The 18,336-nt window shown below is 37.0% G+C and overlaps 2 protein-coding genes across 7 annotated transcripts; one reads left to right on the forward strand and one right to left on the reverse strand.

The window, feature by feature from the left end:
- Positions 1-1,752: 1,752 nt before the first annotated feature.
- On the reverse strand, positions 1,753-10,176 carry LOC133516533 (proteasome subunit alpha type-5). Of its 2 annotated transcripts, XM_061849521.1 has the most exons (6): positions 10,037-10,153; positions 9,665-9,921; positions 9,200-9,378; positions 8,472-8,584; positions 5,294-5,455; positions 1,753-2,388 (listed from the first exon to the last, which is right to left on the reverse strand). In XM_061849521.1, the coding sequence occupies exons 2-6, from the start codon at positions 9,919-9,921 to the stop codon at positions 2,293-2,295; spliced, it is 807 nt and encodes a 268-aa protein (XP_061705505.1). In that variant the 5' UTR covers positions 10,037-10,153; the 3' UTR covers positions 1,753-2,292. The 2 variants fall into 2 exon arrangements, with proteins under 2 accessions (XP_061705505.1, XP_061705506.1); XM_061849522.1 differs by lacking the exon at positions 1,753-2,388 and having other exon boundaries at positions 3,767-5,455; positions 10,037-10,176.
- LOC133516530 (alpha-glucosidase 2-like) lies at positions 7,868-16,183 on the forward strand. 5 transcript variants are annotated; one of them, XM_061849515.1, is made up of 3 exons: positions 11,035-11,157; positions 11,368-11,435; positions 12,564-16,183. In XM_061849515.1, the coding sequence occupies exons 1-3, from the start codon at positions 11,155-11,157 to the stop codon at positions 15,829-15,831; spliced, it is 3,339 nt and encodes a 1,112-aa protein (XP_061705499.1). In that variant the 5' UTR covers positions 11,035-11,154; the 3' UTR covers positions 15,832-16,183. The 5 variants fall into 5 exon arrangements, with proteins under 5 accessions (XP_061705500.1, XP_061705503.1, XP_061705501.1 ...); XM_061849516.1 differs by lacking the exons at positions 11,035-11,157; positions 11,368-11,435 and adding an exon at positions 7,868-8,062; XM_061849519.1 differs by lacking the exons at positions 11,035-11,157; positions 11,368-11,435 and adding an exon at positions 10,321-10,523.
- Positions 16,184-18,336: the final 2,153 nt, after the last annotated feature.

Genomic DNA, 18,336 nt, shown 5'->3' on the forward strand with positions numbered 1-18,336 from the left:
GATAACTTAACCTATTTCACTATTCGGGTTAAATACTTGAAACGAAAAATAAACCAAAAATGTTAACTAAGTTTCTTATAAGCATTTTTTTCCTGTTTGTTTTTAATGATTTGCTTGAAGTAAACATATTATGGAGGTACCAAAGTACATCAATGTATATATTTATTTAAGTGAGATATGGATTTATTTACCTACATTAAGGTGAGGTATGTCAGTAAGGTTCGTTCAATAAAAAACCGAAGTGAAAATATCACTTATCGGCCTGGGCATACCTCGCATTAATCAGTAAAGGCCAGATTGACGAAAGTAGAATAAGATCAACTATGATGTAAAGTATATTCATCCTTACTTGTCCTATCATGTAAACAAATACTTCTCGAAGACATCACACTTTTAAAATGTTCTTGTATAGTTAAAGAAACTCACAAAGTATTGAAATCAAACAAATAACCACTGAAAAATATCATTCCTAATAAGATTTTCATCAATTGGCTACTTGACTGTTCTTGATTTTCCTGAGGATCAAATGTGTATATAGGACTCATGGCATTTAAGCAACACAAAGGTCAGAAATGAGAGTTAAAGTCTGACGCTCGCACTCGACGATTGAAACGCCTCTGACAAAATGATAAGGTGATGTGACGTCACATCATATAAGTCTGTCCTAAATATATGGAAGATCAAGGAAATTGCCATTTTGACCCTGAAAGATTGCGTTTACGTGTATAGTTGTAATACAATTTATTTTTCAATAAAATGTAAGGAATCGAATGGTACCATTTTGTTTTCTATTTTTAAAAGACAAAAAAAAAATATTTGTTTTGAGACTGGAGCCTTGTATTTTTTTATAATCTCAATATATAAACCTTTTATAATAATTCCACTTTTTTATAATGGATGGCTCATTTTCTATCCATTTAACTAAATTTTGTTATAATATTCAACATGTGTCAAATACCCAATTATCGGAGTAAGGAACGGATCATCTGACATTACGATGTCTAGATTGTCTATGAGCCGCATTTTTGGAACGTTACGTTTGTTTACATGATAAGACACGTAAGGATGAATACACTTTAGAGAGATCCTACAATAGCATATTTTGAGTATTGGAGTCTAGTTAGCATTATGGTAAATGTCGCTGCGCAGTAGCGCCAACGATGCGTCGAGCAGCTACCATAGAATTGATGTCCTTTAACCAGGGTCAAGGTAAGGAGAACAATCTCTTATGGGAGAACTGTTACTACGTGTCCAGCTGGCAGCTGTAAATAATAGTTCGAAATCTCTCCGGTGGCGCTAGGGTAGCACAAGGACATGACAATGACATGCGCTATCAGTGATTTGAAATTTTGATCAAAGTCAAATATTAGTTCGAGATGTATTGTGACGCCACCTATTTAAGGTTTTTTGATGGACACTTTTCATACATATAGATTGTTCTCCTTACCTCTACCCTCAAACCCTCCATACTTTAACCTTTTCGACGCCGTGTTAAACGCACTTGGACGCCACGTCGCCGAAGTGTCAAAACTGAAATTGAACTTTATGCCCTTAGTTATGCTGCCCTGTAGTCTGTGACGGATTAATCCGTCTACTTCGTTGGACCTAGTGTGCAGATATATTCGTCATTGGCGTCAAAAAAGTTAATGTCAGAATTTTATGGACTAATTGAAGAACAAATCAATTCTTGTCCGGTCGATTTGACCTTTACTGTTGTTATATTTTTTTATTCATGTACAAGTGTAATAAACATTTTTTTTTACGAGAAAGGTTCTTTATTTCTAAATTTGGCTACCCACAGTGGACAGGTAACGTGAGGTACTTAAATTAAACTGAATAATACAAAATATTACAATTGAACAAGTAAAGGAGATCGAACGCCCAAAGCTCAACACAGATGGCGCTGTAGTGAAATGGTTCCGAGTTAAAAGCAAGATTTCGTCACAATTTGATATATAGGTTTATTTGTTAATCAATTGACAAAACCAGCAAATTTCTTGTTTGTTAAATGTGTATCCCTTATCCCTCTCGCAAAGGTTTCAATTTGCCAGACAAATAACGACCTTATAGTTCTAAAATTTGAATTTAATTTTGATTGTAATATCGCAAGCGATAACGCGTCTGTGGTACTCAAGTTAAAAAAAATACAGACAAATGAATTGCTTAGATACTAAATTTAAACACAATCGTAAAAGCTTGCTTTTTATCGCTGATTTTTGTATAATATTCGGTCACTTGGAACCCTTTCCCCAAAGCGCCTTCTCTAGTAAGCAATTAGCAGTTTAACCCCATCTAGCGCGCCGATCCTAGCTTGAGTTTGGAGAAGTCGTTTAGAGTATTTATGGAACCCGACCCGCTGGCCTGTAGCTCAGGAACGTTTGCGATTATCTGCAGGAAACCAACGAGTTCAAGCAATATTGTCTATGTCCGAAGTGTTTGTTAGGCAAAATGGCGGCTACAACGCACGGCGTGACAAAAATGTGAACTTTTATTCGACATCTTCATACTATTGACAAAGATGTCAACTGTTGGATAACTATACCTTTTGCGTCGAGATAGTCCCTATGACGAAAACGGCCTAGTGGGTAGTGACCCTGCCTATGAAGCCGATGAGCCTGGGTTCCAATCCCGGTAAGGCCATTTATTTGTGTGATGAGTACAGATAGTTCTTGAGTCAGGGGTGTTTTCTATATATTTAAGTATTTATATATATCGTTGTCTAAGTACCCATAACACAAGCCTTTTTGAGCTTACTGTAGAGCTTAGTCAATTTGTGTAAGAATGTTGTATATTTTATTACAGTTCATTTTATATATGTCACGAAAATGTGTGGAAGTTTATCACATAACATTAAAATATGGTAAAAACATATTTATTTTATTATTTGCTAAATTAAGCCCAGCCAAAAGAGACTTGAAGGAAGGTCATACAGACCATCATTCGACGCGAGAGGTATTGGGTCCCATAGTTGCTAGTCACAGAATGAATGCACATAACTACGTCTTTTGTTACCGCAATGAGTGCTATACAGGAGGAAAATAATTATGGGCCCTGGAGGAAAAGTGCCTTAAAATCTTAAAGCGCGTTTTACTTAAAGGAAACATTCTTTTATTTTTTTAAAGAAACAAAACTGCATTCAAAGATTTTTTAAATTCGCTTATATTGCCCCGGAATCGAACAGACTAAAAATAAAATACTAAATATTTGATTTTAAAGATATTTTGTACTACAGACGAACGACAACGACGTGTAAGACAATATGTTCCTTCGAGAAATTTTAAGATTAACATTAACTGTATCGACTAATGAAATAAAAAAAATAGTTTTTTTTTTGTTCGATTCTCGGGCGAAACAAGCGAATTTCACTTTGACTCCAAGGCCCATTATTTTTTTGCATCCTGTATATGGAGGTACGACCTGGTTATACGCTTACTAGATTGTTAAGCACTGACGTTTGACAATTCACCGTACAGCACAGCATCATCTACTTAAGCTACAATACTTTGCACTATACGATACGCATCTCGGCATTCCTTTGTTTGTCTACAATAATAAAAATGTGAATTTGACCATTCGTGAACCTTATTTCAACGAAATAAGGCCTACCAATGATTAGGTAATTGTTTGTACAATTATCAAGAAAACTAGGGTCAGTACATATCTAATAACCTGTTTCTATTTCTACTGTCTAAGTACCTACAACTGTTTGTTCAACAAACTAACCTACTATTTATATACAGTGTGTTTGGGATAAATAAATACACAGTTGTATTAAAGTTGATGTATTTTGTATTAAAAGAATACTTACAGTAAGATAGTGTACTCCGACACCCGTGTAAGCAATATTTAAAATAAACTGCATTAAATATAATTTATCGAATGTGTACAATATCGGAATATAATATTACATTGTGTGTTATGGGACGTAAGGGGCATGTTAGAAGCCCGAAGCAAAACTGAGGGCCTTAATAATCATGATACTTACATTCCAAAAATGATGATTTTTGTATTTGAGAATATAAGAAAAAATGTTTGTATGTTAAGTGGTTGGGTGTGTTTTTTATTATTATAAGTTTATACATTACATATAAACATAAATGCAATAAAGAGTAAAGTTGTATAAACAATCAACATATGTTTGATAGCTACTAAAATACAATTTACTTCAAATATTACTTCTAATTACAATACACTGGTTTTTGGTGTGGCCATTAATTCCGAGATTTTATCCAGATTACAAAGGATTTCCGATTGCTCTGTGTATCATAAATCCTTTGCTCAATATTTTTGACAATCATATTACTTTCATTTTAAGATTATTACTCATACTATTAAATAGTATCTGTATTGTTTTCACGCGAAGAAAATATACAAATCTTTAACCTGTTATTTTAAACATTTTAAAGAATGTAAACAATACGCGACGCGGTCATTCAGCTAAAATACAAAATGTTGATATCATTAGTTAAATGACTGAATCACATGTTTTTATTTATTAACATCCTCTGAAAAATCTAAAAAAACAGACCATATAAGGTCAACGTGGAGAAGACCGTCTACAAGCTCTTTCATCAATTTTAAGGACTCATTATCGCATGCGATTTTAGTTACATTGCGGACTATTGAGGTTACATCCAATTCAACCGACCGATCCAATCCCGCAATGTAATGAAACTCGCATGCGAGTTTTCGCACCGTCTAAATAAGCCCTAACTCGCGGACTTTAATTGATGGGCCATTTTTCACTAATTTGGTTGTCAATACTAATGGTATGATATATCCAATGTAAAGTTAACCCTAAATGGCTCAAAAATTAAAGTCCGTGACTGTACATTCGAGGTATTAAATATCGACACGGACAAAGGGCCAAAAATATGTATACTCGACCTTATTGCCTATACTTTAAGGCAGTGTTTACATATTTTTAGCACTTTGTCCGTGTGTATATTTCATACATTGACTGTATACATACTCCACTTGCAGAAGGTCAGTAGAGCAGGAGGGAAGCTCTTCTGACTGTGTCTGAGCGATGTGCAGTCGCCATCAGATATATCGGAGCAGCCAAGGTGCTCACAAATATCTGAACACGCCTCTATTATCTAAGCGTTAGAGTGTGTGTTCAGATATTTGTGAACGCCTTGGCCGCTCCGATATATCTGATGGCGACTGTACGTATACACATACGAGAGTTCTTGCCCAAAACGGTCTACCCCGCATTGACCTCATAGTAGACGTAATATAGGTCTGACCACACCAGCAACCATCTATCTACTTAAGGTATGTCCTTGATAACCTCGGCCAGCTGCTCGCGGGAGTACATGTGGAACATGGCGTCGGGCGTCATGGTGACCACCTCCACGTTGCTCTCCGACAGTTTCTCCTCCATCACCTGCTTGAGGATGGTGAGGGCGGACTTGATGGCTTCCTTCAGGGTCATGGACTTGTGGTATACTTCCTGTAAAAAGACGGTAACTGTTTAGGCTGGTTGTTATTGTAGTACCTTACATGTAATTGATATACCTTTGGACTATACTCGAGTAGATGGCGACACCGTTTGATATTAACACATATCAGTGAAAGAACATGGGTCAAATAGCCTATGTCATTCTAAGAGTTTAAGTCCTGTGTCGAAAGATGGCAGTAGAAGTTGGTAAGACCGTGAGGAGGATAGTAGCGGAAACAACGCGTCAAAAAAGTGTCTGCCATTTATTTGTTTATTAGGATTACCAACAGAAGATACAATTCACATTTACATACTAAAAGAGCACATTTATAATTGATCCCCCGCTTAAAGGCCATCACAGCATGCATTATTTAAGTTAAGATATACTTGAATACTTTTCAAAAGTTGTCTAATTGTTCTACATACTCGTATGTAACCGCGGCCGGCAAAACTGTGTCGATTGCCATAAATAAATAAATAAATATTATAGGACATTATTACACAAATTGACTAAGTCCCACAGTAAGCTCAATAAGGCTTGTGTTGAGGGTACTTAGACAACGAAATATATAATATATAAATACTTAAATACATAGAAAACACCCATGACTCAGGAACAAATATCCATGCTCATCACACAAATAAATGCCCTTACCAGGATTTGAACCCGGGACCATCGGCTTCATAGGCAGGGTCACTACCCACGAGGCCAGACCGGTCGTCGTCGGGGATAGTGCAATACCGCGCAACTAACAAAGTCGTAAGAGTTCGAAATTCAAACAATGTACAAGGTAATTGGACCTTACTGCATTTGTTAGTTACGCAGTATTGCACTATCCCCGACGAAGGATGCCTTGACAGGTTATTCATATAAAGATACAAGCAAATCTCGTCCTTATGGCAAGCGACAAAGTGGGACGTTCTGCCGGCCACGGTACAAAATGGAAGCTACAGCTACACCGCGAATATTTACTTGGAGAATGATGAAGCTTTGATGAAAGTTTTTTTGATAATATGCAAGGTATTTTCTAGAACGCAAAACACCCGCATATCACGCTGCCAAATTTTTCGAAACATGTCGATGTACACGCGTTGATAAAGCGATTATGTCCACACGTGTATTGGGTAAATAAAGTAACCGTTAATAAATAACGCATTTACTAGGCACCCGCATACCAGGCTAGATAAATGACTGACAAATAGATGTCAAGGCGGATAACGCGCATATATTTACGATTAGAGAATGTTAACACTCTTTTTGCAATAAACTTTCAAATAGGTTACTTTTTAGTGTTACAAAATAAATCCGTTAGGATTAAAAATAGTTTTATGACATCATCATATTCTTTAACGGAATATTTCTTATAGGGCATCCGTAAGATGGCGCGGGTGAGCGGGTTTTCGAAAAATAGAATGAGTGCGGACGTGTGCGGCGGATTTTACCTACAAAGACCCGCGCGCGTGCGCCCGCGAACTGCACCCGCGCCAGCTAGCGGACGCTCTTAGCGTCTGATATCCCACTGTAGTAGTGATAGTTGAGCACTTACACAATGAAACCTAAAAGCTATTCATTGTAGTACAAGTGTAAAGTCTAAGAATAATCGTGCACCCTAGTTTCACCGGAAAACTAGATGACATTATACGACGCCATAACTTTTGTGAAAACAAAAGTTTTGAAAACAGCATAACGCATAATGTACGCGGCCGCAGTGACATCTACTACATCTGTGTAATTCGAGGCAAGAATATTTTTTAGGGCGTCCGCTAACTGTGGCTGTTAACGAAAAATATTGAGCAACGCCAACTGGCGCGGACGCGTGCGACGGATTTTACCTACAATGGCACTCGCGTGCGCGCGCCCGCTCCGTGCACCCGCACCAGCTAGCGGACGCCCTTATACTTTATACCTCTTCTACTCTTAAAACTCATTGATGTAATCATTCAAATCAAACATGGACATATATCTTTGCAATAAAAAATACTTGGTGGTTTACGAAATATCAGTTAACAGTGTTGACGATGCTACAGGCAGGGGGAGGAAACTAGAGCGTTCGGGCTTTCTCGGCTCCATTCGACTCGGCATTGCTCCGAGCACTTATACGGGTTGGCACAACTTGACGTCCCTTTGCTTGCTCAACCACGGATAAGATCATGAATTTTGACAACCCTAAATAGCCGAAAGGGATAATTCCATACATTAGAAAGGGACAACATGATTCGGCCCTGAATCGCTGTCAAACTTCGGCTTTGTAGGAAGTTTCCTTTCTGTACGGTAGTACTATTATTTATTCTGTGGTACAGTCATCAAAGAACACATTGTCAAACAATATGAAAGTCGTTAGATAACTATTATCACTGTGACAAGGTAGGAAATGGTACTGAAATTAAATGCGACGACATACTCGTATGTAGAAAGTTTATATCAAAATATTTTAGGAGGTTTAAAAAAGGAGGGGATAGCTAACTATTTAAACGTCGGGCGCGAAACGTGTTAACAAAGTACAGGTGTAAGGTTTCTATAATAACATTGCTGAAGGCAAAAAATCTTTTACACAACAGCTTTACCATCATGTTGTTGCTTCCAATAATTTGGTTAGCCACGGTGATTCACTGTGTCAAGTAAGTGAAATCCAAGTAAAAAAAGCTAAATTCATGATTTAATATCTACTTATAGTCTTATAGATATAAGTATACATATAACTGCCCTATGTGAGTTATCAGAATGTAGTGTTTCTACCCTGCCTAAAACATGAATGTGAAACTTTTTTTTTCCACACTAAAATTATCATTACAGGCTGAACCTAATGTGATAATGTAGCTACATATTACTTAGGCCAAGTTTTATGAGGCACACAAATTTATTTTTATGTGACTGAATGCATTAAGAGTTCTAATTTGTAATATATGGGGGTTGTGATATATATGTTGAGTTAATATTTAGTGGCAAAACCTACAACACATTCTTATATACAGAAGTAAAGAGAACTTTCATACAATTTGTGGGATCTCATCATCAATAAAATCTTACCTTCAAGCTCTGCTGAGCACCTTCACTGCCAGAACCAATAGCTTTAGCGTCATACTGCACAAATGTGCCGCTGGGGTCCATGTGGAACAGTTGAGGCCCCTTCTCATCAATGCCTGTAACACAAAACATGTGACTATAAATTATAGTACCATTAAATTTTTTGACATAAACAAGTATCGTGTTTATATTGTTACATTTTGTTTTATTTATTTATTTAGCCTAATAATACAAAGGTATTACAAAGGCAAAAGCCTCCCCCATCTTATTCCAATTCCGTTTTTCAGTAGCTGTCTGTTCCATGTTAATCCCACGAAGTCAGCCAGCTCGTCACACCACGGTGCTCAGTATTTCTGTAAAGTTTCTAGGGTACCAGGATGTGGCTGTTTGGGTCCATCTGTTGTCATTGTAACTTATTACATGCCCTGCCTACTCCCATTTGAGATTTTTGGCAGCTTGGAGTATATCTCTCATGCAGTTTTACGTCTTAATTTTTTTTTTTTTTTACATTTTGTATAGTATAGATGAAGTGCCATAAAAACTATGCCATCAGTGAAAACTTAATATTATAAACTAATAAACTGAAAATACATTACTAAAGGAGGCAGATAGATAATACAAGAACTGAAATTTTCATATCACAAATCTGTTACCCTCCATGCTTAATGGTTGAAAATTTTCTATTTAATTCATAATCTCATTATTCAATATAAGAAAATGTGAATACTGACCTGCAAACATAACAGCAACACCAAAAGGCCTAGACATGGCCGTACCACTGTCATCATCACTGTCCCCAAACTGGATGGCGAGGTTGGACACGGCCTGCGCACACGACTCTACGCTCATGCGTTCATTGTACACAAACCAGTGGTTCAGGCACTCCACACGCGCGCGCTCTACTAGTGTTCTGTAATGGATGTAATTAATGATAAATATCTACCAAATTAAGTGCTGGAAACACTATGAATCCATTAAGAATATTAGCAGTTCATAAAAAAAACAGTACCAGTAAAATGCATGCCATAAAGCACACCTACATTTTTTTACATTAAATCTATTCAGAATGTATATAGCATGTTTTAAAGTAATACAAAAATATTCCCCTTTAATAACTTGTCGTTCATCAGACAGTATGCTGACATACTTGTTTGTATGTAAATTAGGGATATTACTTTGTATGTAACCAAAGATACCTGGAATCAGCCATTAGGCCTGAGACGGCGCAAGCGATGTGGCGATCAACTTCCACGATCTTCTCAATAGTAGTTGGCTCCATAAGCGGAGACGTGATACGCTTCTCAACTGCCAGGACAACTCCTTCCGAAGTGCAAATTCCTATCGCCGTCGACCCTAATTTGATAGCTTCTATGGCATATTCCACCTGGAACAGCCTTCCCTCCGGACTGAACGTGTTGACACCGCGGTCATACTCAGATCGGGTTAGGAACATCTGAAAAACAAAACTATGAAAACCGGCGCTAAGGTTATGTGGCAATGACAAAGCGGTTTACTAAAAGCGAATTTAAATTACACGACAACCATAAAACTTCTTAAACTTATTTTACCTTTAATAGTTTAGTTGAAAGTAAGATATAACACAATTACAAATTACAGTGAGTAATCAAAAATGATTTGATGGAAGCGATCAAATAAAGCAAGCAAACGACGAACGAAATGTCAAGTGAAGTTTCGTTCAGAAACTGATAAATATGGGCTACAATTTACCAGAGCTTCATAAGATATAAAATGCAAAATATAACACAAATACCTAATTTCATTTTCATTCTGAAAAGTTTGTTATATCATATTCATACCAAAGAATATAATACTGATTCATACACTGATTTCATTCCTAGACACCATTTTTTTGACACTGACAGTTTACGTGACAGTGGGCGGCAACAACAAACTATCGTAGTCAATATATTTCGTGTTACACGTATTACGTATTTAATTGTGTTTAATGCCTTGGTTGGCTATAGTTTTACAATTATTAATTCCTGTCCATGGCATTTACTAAGGCTAACAACACACTGCGAATAATTACTTGAGGTTTCAGAACCTAATAGTTTAACATACAACGTACCGTACGGCATACTTCAGTACTTCACATAATCATAAGCTAAGCGCACGCAATTCCAAGACTGAAACCGCAGTGCGTTCTAAGCCTGCGCTTTACCTTCTACCTCACTCTATAATTTAATTTTAAACTGTTTCATAACTTAGAAGCATTTATGTAACAAATTTAACTTTTCAATATATTTATATTTTAATTTTATTTTTAGGTTTAACTAGTTTTCATTTCATAATAGTATTTTACAGTACATATGGGGCTACTTTATAGCACTAGTGCGAGAAGTAGCATATTACGTTACTGTGTCGAACATTTAAAGGGCCATATGTACTGTAAAACGTTGTACGATACATGTGCGAATAGGTAATTCGCAACTCGTGTCGATTTAAAACACTCCCTTCGGTCGTGTTTTAATTTATCGCCACTCGTTTCGAATTTCCTATTTTTCGCACTTGTATCGTAATGTACTAATTTAATTTAGTTAGTTATATTAAATTTTATTGTAATGAATGTGTGCGAATAAATGAGTAGTCATCTATTTATATATTCACTAACAAGCACCCAATAAAATAAATAGGTACTCCCTGTACATTATCAATATTTAAATTAATGGTAAGTTGTCATCGTGGGAAAACTAATATTTGTAAGATAAAGTTGGTTCTATTGTTAATTTCATTATTGTTTATGATAACATTATTAGTTTACTTGATAGGTAGATAATATTATTTGTAAGAGTATCGGAAACAATAATGATTACATGTCTGTTTGGTGCCATTATAGTGACTATAAATATAAAACGTTGCACATACATTGTATCTATAGTGTTTCAGACAATGTAGTGGGCAAGTGGCACTCAAGTCTTGTGACAATAACGCCTTTCTTGTTTCTCAGTAAGGATATTTACATGTTTGTTTTTCTACTAATTTCTTCAAGTCATAAAGGTAGATTAGAGATCTATAAAAAAAAACATATAATATTTTTTTTATTGTAGTAAATCAAGTCCGCTTCGTATAGCTTCAGAAATCACGAAAATAACATCCATATAGTAAATATTTATAAATAATTATAACATATTATTTATTAATTATAACTTCAGCCAATCCATGAAGCATTAAATGACCAAGGAGTCAGACCAGTTCTTAACACCTTTGCTGCAGCAATTAGTGGAATTCATAATTAACTATATTTTACAGGGGCTCTTTTGACTAGTTTCAACCCCCTCCCGCCGTTAATGTGTTGACCAAACTTTCCATATGCTTGTGACTCGACAATCCTCTTCCTTCTCTCAAACCGCAGTGAGCATATATTTTTTTTAATGTTGTGTACTTTCCGTGCTTCGCTCGTTTAATGGCCCCGGCGGAAGACCAGATTTGGCCCATCCAGGCTAACACCATGCTGAGTCGGGACCATTTCGTGGCTAATATGTGTCATATAATGTAATGTTATATGTTGTAGATCAGTAGTGATGGTTGCCTTGCTAAAATAAAATAAAATAAAATTTGAATGGGTGACCTGCATAAGTAATATTACTTTTTTTATTTCAAATTACTTTTCCATACTTATTTGGAATACCTACCTGATTTAAAGCAACTCATTTGTTTCTTCTTCATTTACCTACAGGTTCATTTTGTGAAAAACAGGAAGAATAACATGATAAAAATCATGTTTTGATTTTACCTGAACAGTACCTAAATTGGTTAAATGATGTCAGCCATTACCACAGTCATACTAGTTTAATCCAATGCTTTTAACTGTTTTCCTCAACTTAAAAAGTAATTTACTTAAAATTAATATGGGTACTCCATCTAATTTAAATTTTCCAAAAGATATTTGTGATCCACCACAAAGTGTTTGAGAATCACTTCTTTAATATAATCAAACTGTAATGATAGATGGAAAATTAACTGTATAAAACCATTTAAAACTATCTGTCAATCACAAACTAGAGGTACTTATGTAGGTATTTTACCTGTATAAACTATGGATTCTTCTGTTTTTAATTTTTTTTTTTCTTGCAGATTACATCAAAATACCAAAGCCACACCACTGCCAACAACCATAGATACATTTCCTTCAATCATGGACCCACCAGAAATAGCCCTTGGCGGAATCAAATCTATTGAGAAAGCAAAGGATCATTTTGTAATAAAATATGACACAGCAGACTCTGGCAGATTATACATGCTCAATGGCCACACCTTCCGGTATTTTGTATCCAAAGGAGATTTTATTGACTTCCCAGAACCTAGGAATGAAGAAGATGTTGCTAAAATGGTGCTTAAGAGTGTGGATGAGTATGACACAGTTCCATTCGACATATCCACCGTAGAGGAGACTGAAGAATCTTTCATAATAGATGCAGAGCATATTAAAATTTACTTTGATAAAGAAAATGGTATAATGAACGTAAAAGATAAACGCACTAACAAAAAAGTGTTGCAAGAAGCAATGCCATTATCATTTGTTAACAATAAAACAGTACAAGTATTAGTTAATCACAAAGATGAACATTTCTTTGGTGGTGGAATGCAAAACGGCAGATTCGCTCACAAGGGAGAAAGCATACAGATAGTAAATACCAACAACTGGATAGATGGTGGTGTCACATCTCCAAACCCATTTTACTGGTCAACTTACGGCTATGGAGTTATGAGAAATACTTGGCAATCCGGCTTGTACGATTTTGGATCGAAAACCGAGAAATACGTAACAACTACACATAACGAAAAATATTTTGATGCATTTTACTTCGTTAGCCCTCATCCCAAAGATATTTTGTTGGACTATTTTCACCTCACGGGTAGGCCGATTTTGCTTCCCGAATACGCCTTTTATCAAGCTCATTTGAACGCATTCAACCGAGACTATTGGGTCGAAGTAACGGCTGACACGAACGGTGCTATTCTGTACGAAGATGGAAAGTATTATAAAAGCTATCAGCCCCAAGATTTAGGGAACAAAACGGGAATTTTGGAATCGCTAAACGGTGAATTAAATAACTACCAATTTTCCGCGCGGGCGATGATAGACAGATATGTAAAGCATGATATGCCGCTCGGTTGGTTTATACCTAACGATGGATACGGCTCAGGGTATGGTCAAACCGACTCACTACAAGGAGACATCCAAAATTTGAAAGAATTTGCGATTTATGCGAGAAAGCAAGGAGTGGAAGTTGCTCTGTGGACAGAATCCAATCTAGAGCCCAAAGACCCTGATAACCCGAAGAAAGGAGAAAGAGATCTAAGCAGAGAAGTTAGTGAGGCAGATGTAGTGGCCCTGAAATGTGACGTGGCTTGGATTGGTTACGGCTATTCCTTCGGACTGAATGCAGTCGAAACGGCTACTAAGATATTTCACTCGTCAACTAAGAGAGCCGCGCGACCATTTATTATAATGGTCGACGGGTGGGCGGGGACACAAAGATACGCGGGGATCTGGAGCGGAGACCAGTCCGGCGGACAATGGGAATATATACGCTTCCATATCCCCACATACATCGGATCTGGCCTCTCGGGGCAACCTGTTGTTGGCTCCGATATGGACGGAATATATCGCGGGGGTAAAAAAGAGGTTAACGTTCGGGATTACCAATGGAAAACATTTACTCCCCTGCAACTGAATATGGACGGATGGGGGTCGGTCCCTAAAACACCTTTCACTTTTGATAATGAAGCTATCTATCTCAACAGGGCTTATTTAAAACTGAAATCGGTACTTATGCCATACACTTACTCTATCAACTACGAATCTATTCGAGGTTTGCCGATGGTAAGAGCAATGTTTCTCGAGTTTCCTGAAGAGAATCCGGCTTACACGAATGATTCTAAATATCAGTACATGTGGGGCCCAAATATTCTCGTAGCGCCAGTGTACACGCCAGATCCTTTTAGGGACGGCATTTACTTGCCCAACCCTCAACAGGTGTGGATTGACTTCTTTACTGGAGAAATGTACCAAGGTGGAAAGATTTACAACAACTTCGAAACACCTCTTTGGAAGATACCAGTTTTTATCAAAAATGGTGCTATAATTCCTACAACAGAACCCAACAACAACCCTTCCGAAATTAAAAGAGACAGTAGAACGTTTTATCTTTACCCTTCCGGGTCATCAAGCTTCGAGGTGTACGAAGACGACGGTATTTCTGTAGAATACGAGAAAGGTCATTTTGCTAAAACAAAAGTAAAAATGGCCACAACCGAATCGAACAAAGATGAACCAGATGACCTTTATGTTAGTATTGAAGAAACCAAGGGAAAGTACAAAAGCATGGTAAACGAAAGAAGAACTTTAATTAAAATAATGACTTCTATTGAACCAAAGGAGGTAGAAATAATGTCCCAAGGACGATATACTCCTTTGAAGAAAGCAGAATCAGAGTCAGAGTATGACAATGAGGAAGATGTTTATTTCGTTAAGGATGACGAAATTGTGATCCCATGTATGCAAGACATTGCCGCAGAAAATCTCAAGCAAAAGTTTCTGCTGATAAAATTGAAAAAAATCGACGTAACCAAAGAAAAAGTCCATTTTAAAGTTACCGGTTTTGAAAATAAACGTAAAGTATTTGGCAAAGACAATGGTCTCGACTCTTCACTTCCGACACCGACGAACTTCGCACTTCATGAGGCGACGCCTACATCTCTGACGTTGTCTTGGGACGAAGTTAAGGAAGCAAAATACTATGAAATAGAGAGAGACGGTTACATATTTAGTAACATTATTGGGAACAAATTTAGCTTTCACGGCTTTAAGTTTGTAACGGAACATTCCTTTAGAATTCGTAGTGTTAATGACGGCGAATCGGAATGGAGCGACGTTTTGTCGACCTTTACAAAGGAGGATCCTTATGTAAACACATTAAAGGACGTAAAGGTATCATGCAATTTCCCTTGTCAACCAAACCAGGAGATTTGCAAACTCACCGACGGGGACGCAAATTCCCTCTGGCACACGCACTGGGGCTCACCTGGCAAGATGTGCCCAGTCAAAGGAAAAACTCTGAAGCTAAATTTCGATTTGGGACGAGTGCACGAGGTTGAGAAGATGGAATATCTGCCCAGAGAAGATGCTGGTAACGGGACAATCCTCCTGATTCAATACAGGCTCTCAAGTGATGGCCAAAACTGGACACCCTTGTCTCCAAAGATTTACTTGAAACATGATGCGGACACAAAGACTATCAAGTTGGATAGTGCCTTCAGGTACATAGATTTACACGTTTTAGATAGTGTCGGTAGCTTCGGATCAGGAAAGCTTGTGCGTTTTTATAAGAAAAAATAAATTTAAGCTTAAATGAAATTAATTTTGATTTACCTTCGAAAATAATATTATATATATTTTTTTTTTAAACTGTATTTATATAATAGGATTTAAGACTTAAAGTTATGTTATCTAATGATATCTATGTCGCAAACTTTGTATGACTACTGTCGCATTTACTTATTCTGCCGCCGTCGTATCTAAGGGTTATAATAACGGGTATAATATTGTTATTATGAAAATATTTTATAAGAGTTACTTTGTAATATTGGCGAGTGTAACTGTACGCTGCCCTCAGATAAATAATGCAAATATTTTTACAGTATTGTTGCTTTGTTACGAATTTTATGTCTAATAAATCATACATTTTACAGTTTCTTTTCTTTATTTTTTTAGGGTTCCGTAGCCAAATGGCATAAAACGGAACCCTTATAGTTTCGCCATGTCCGTCTGTCTGTCTGTCTGTCTGTCTGTCCGAGGCTTTGCTCCGTGGTCGTTAGTGCTAGAAAGCTGAAATTTGGCATGGATATATAAATCAATAAAGCCGACAAAGTCGTACAATAAAATCTAAATATTTAATTTTTTTTAGGGTACCTACCCTACACGTAAAGTGGGGGTGAAATTTTTTTTTCGCTTTAACCCTAGAGTGTGGGGTATCGTTGGAAAGGTCTTTCAAAACTAATAGGGGTTTTCAAGAAACATTTTTTGATAAAGTGAATATATTCGGAGATAATCGCTCCGAAAGAAAAAAAATATGTGTCCCCCCCCTCTAACTTTTGAACCATAGGTCCAAAAAATATGTAAAAAATCGTGGAAGTAGAGCTTAAGAATGACATTAAATGAAAACTATAGCGGACATGATCAGTTTAGCTGTTTTTGAGTTATCGCAAAAAGTTTTCCCTTCATAGTAAAAAGACTTACTTTAATTAGGTACTGATTATGCAAATTTGCCTATTTGTTTAACTCGGGTGAAAGGTACCGTTTCATCCCTTGGTTAACAATTTACTATACTTTAAGCTCCAGTTTAGCTTACTGTGACGGAAGAGTAACTACGGAACCCTACACTGAGCGTGGCCCGACATGCTCTTGGCCGGTTATTTATGTATTAGGGTGGCTCAAGCATTTCGTGGTACGGTCATCATCACATAGAAAACGGCCAGTAGCCAAATATATCGTAACACGCGTTACTATAGAAACAAGGATTTGTGGTGATATTTGACCACTTCGCCGTCACTATCTATTTTGTGCCAACTGTACTATGATTAAATGGGCTTGTGACGACTACCACAAATATACATTTTAAGTCTTGGTGGTGAAGTGACCCAGGAAACAACCATGACAACAACAGACCAGAAAAGTCGACCCACCGATTTGTATTAGCGCTAAACTGACCTTTAAAAGTAGAATTCAAAGACTGATACACCATTTCTAAAAACCTGGGATAGCTTATCTTACAATTGTCAACATAGTGGATGTGCTACAACGGAAAAAACCGCATACATATCTACATAGACGATTTTTGGTAACCAGGTACTTTAGACAAAAACATTTAATTTTTCCACTAGGTCTTAAAAAGGGGGTCTTAGGGGAGTATTATGACGTCATCAAATTATTGTATGGAATTTGAAAATATTTTTTTTTTTCGATCCTATCGTGTGGGGTATCAAATGAAAGAGCATTATGAGACGATTCTAAAATATACTACACTCTTACCCTATCTGTTTTCCAAAAATCTAAAAAACATTTTCGAAACATGCCAAATTTGGGCTCCCCCAGGTGAGATGTGGCTCGGTGATTTTTTCCAAAACACACTCCAAACGTCTTATCATATCCTCTTATCAAAATAGAATTTCAACCTTAGCCATCCGATTAAAGTTCAAATTAGATTGCACTTTCGGAAAATGTGACTTGTCTTCAAATGCATCATCAAAGCCGGATTTATTTGAATATATTTGAATTTTTTGGGAAAACCTTGTAGATTGGTGCGGCCTGGAAAAGGGTTAGACAGAGGCATACAGACGTAACCGTCAAACCGTAATTACAACTCCTATGGTATTTGAAATAAGATTCAAAATGAACAAATTAAAAATAATTTGCGAGTGCTTGTGTGGTCCCTATACGGTTACTGAGTGCTGGCGAGTCGAACGCTACCCAACCAGCCTAAAATGTGTCCTCGATATGCGTAACAAAGGCGCGTTATCGGAGAGCACACCTACACTGGTTTCTTGAGCGTTAGACTAGCCCACGCTCAGGTGCCAATTAGAATTATACGACCCTTTTTTTGCAGGTAGTGGCACGCGCGGTTTTAGTTAACAACAACAATAGACAATGGATAAGCCGTTGAAGGCCAGCTACAAATCTAACGACTATAGCTAATGTAAGCGCAGTTATAGCCTCCTAAGGCCCAGCCATACCCATGAGAATGGATAGTAATAGAGTGAAATCTAAGAAAAAAACGTGCCCCTTAGTTTGACACCCAAAACAGATGGCGCTGTTGTTTTGCGGTCACTGAATGATTGTCAAAAG

Source organism: Cydia pomonella, chromosome 3 (assembly GCF_033807575.1).
Source record: "Cydia pomonella isolate Wapato2018A chromosome 3, ilCydPomo1, whole genome shotgun sequence".
Lineage (NCBI taxonomy): Eukaryota > Metazoa > Arthropoda > Insecta > Lepidoptera > Tortricidae > Cydia > Cydia pomonella.

Excerpts from the sequence above, each read along its gene's own strand:
- LOC133516533 (XM_061849521.1), bottom strand. The coding sequence starts at position 9,921 with ATGTTCCTAACCCGATCTGAGTATGACCGCGGTGTCAACACGTTCAGT. Across the intron at positions 9,379-9,664 it reads GGCCTAATGGCTGATTCCAG|AACACTAGTAGAGCGCGCGC; the intron begins GTATCTTTGGTT and ends CATCCATTACAG. Across the intron at positions 2,389-5,293 it reads CCCGCGAGCAGCTGGCCGAG|ATAATCGCAAACGTTCCTGA; the intron begins GTTATCAAGGAC and ends GGTTTCCTGCAG.
- LOC133516530 (XM_061849515.1), top strand. Across the intron at positions 11,436-12,563 it reads AACGCCTTTCTTGTTTCTCA|ATTACATCAAAATACCAAAG; the intron begins GTAAGGATATTT and ends TTTTTCTTGCAG.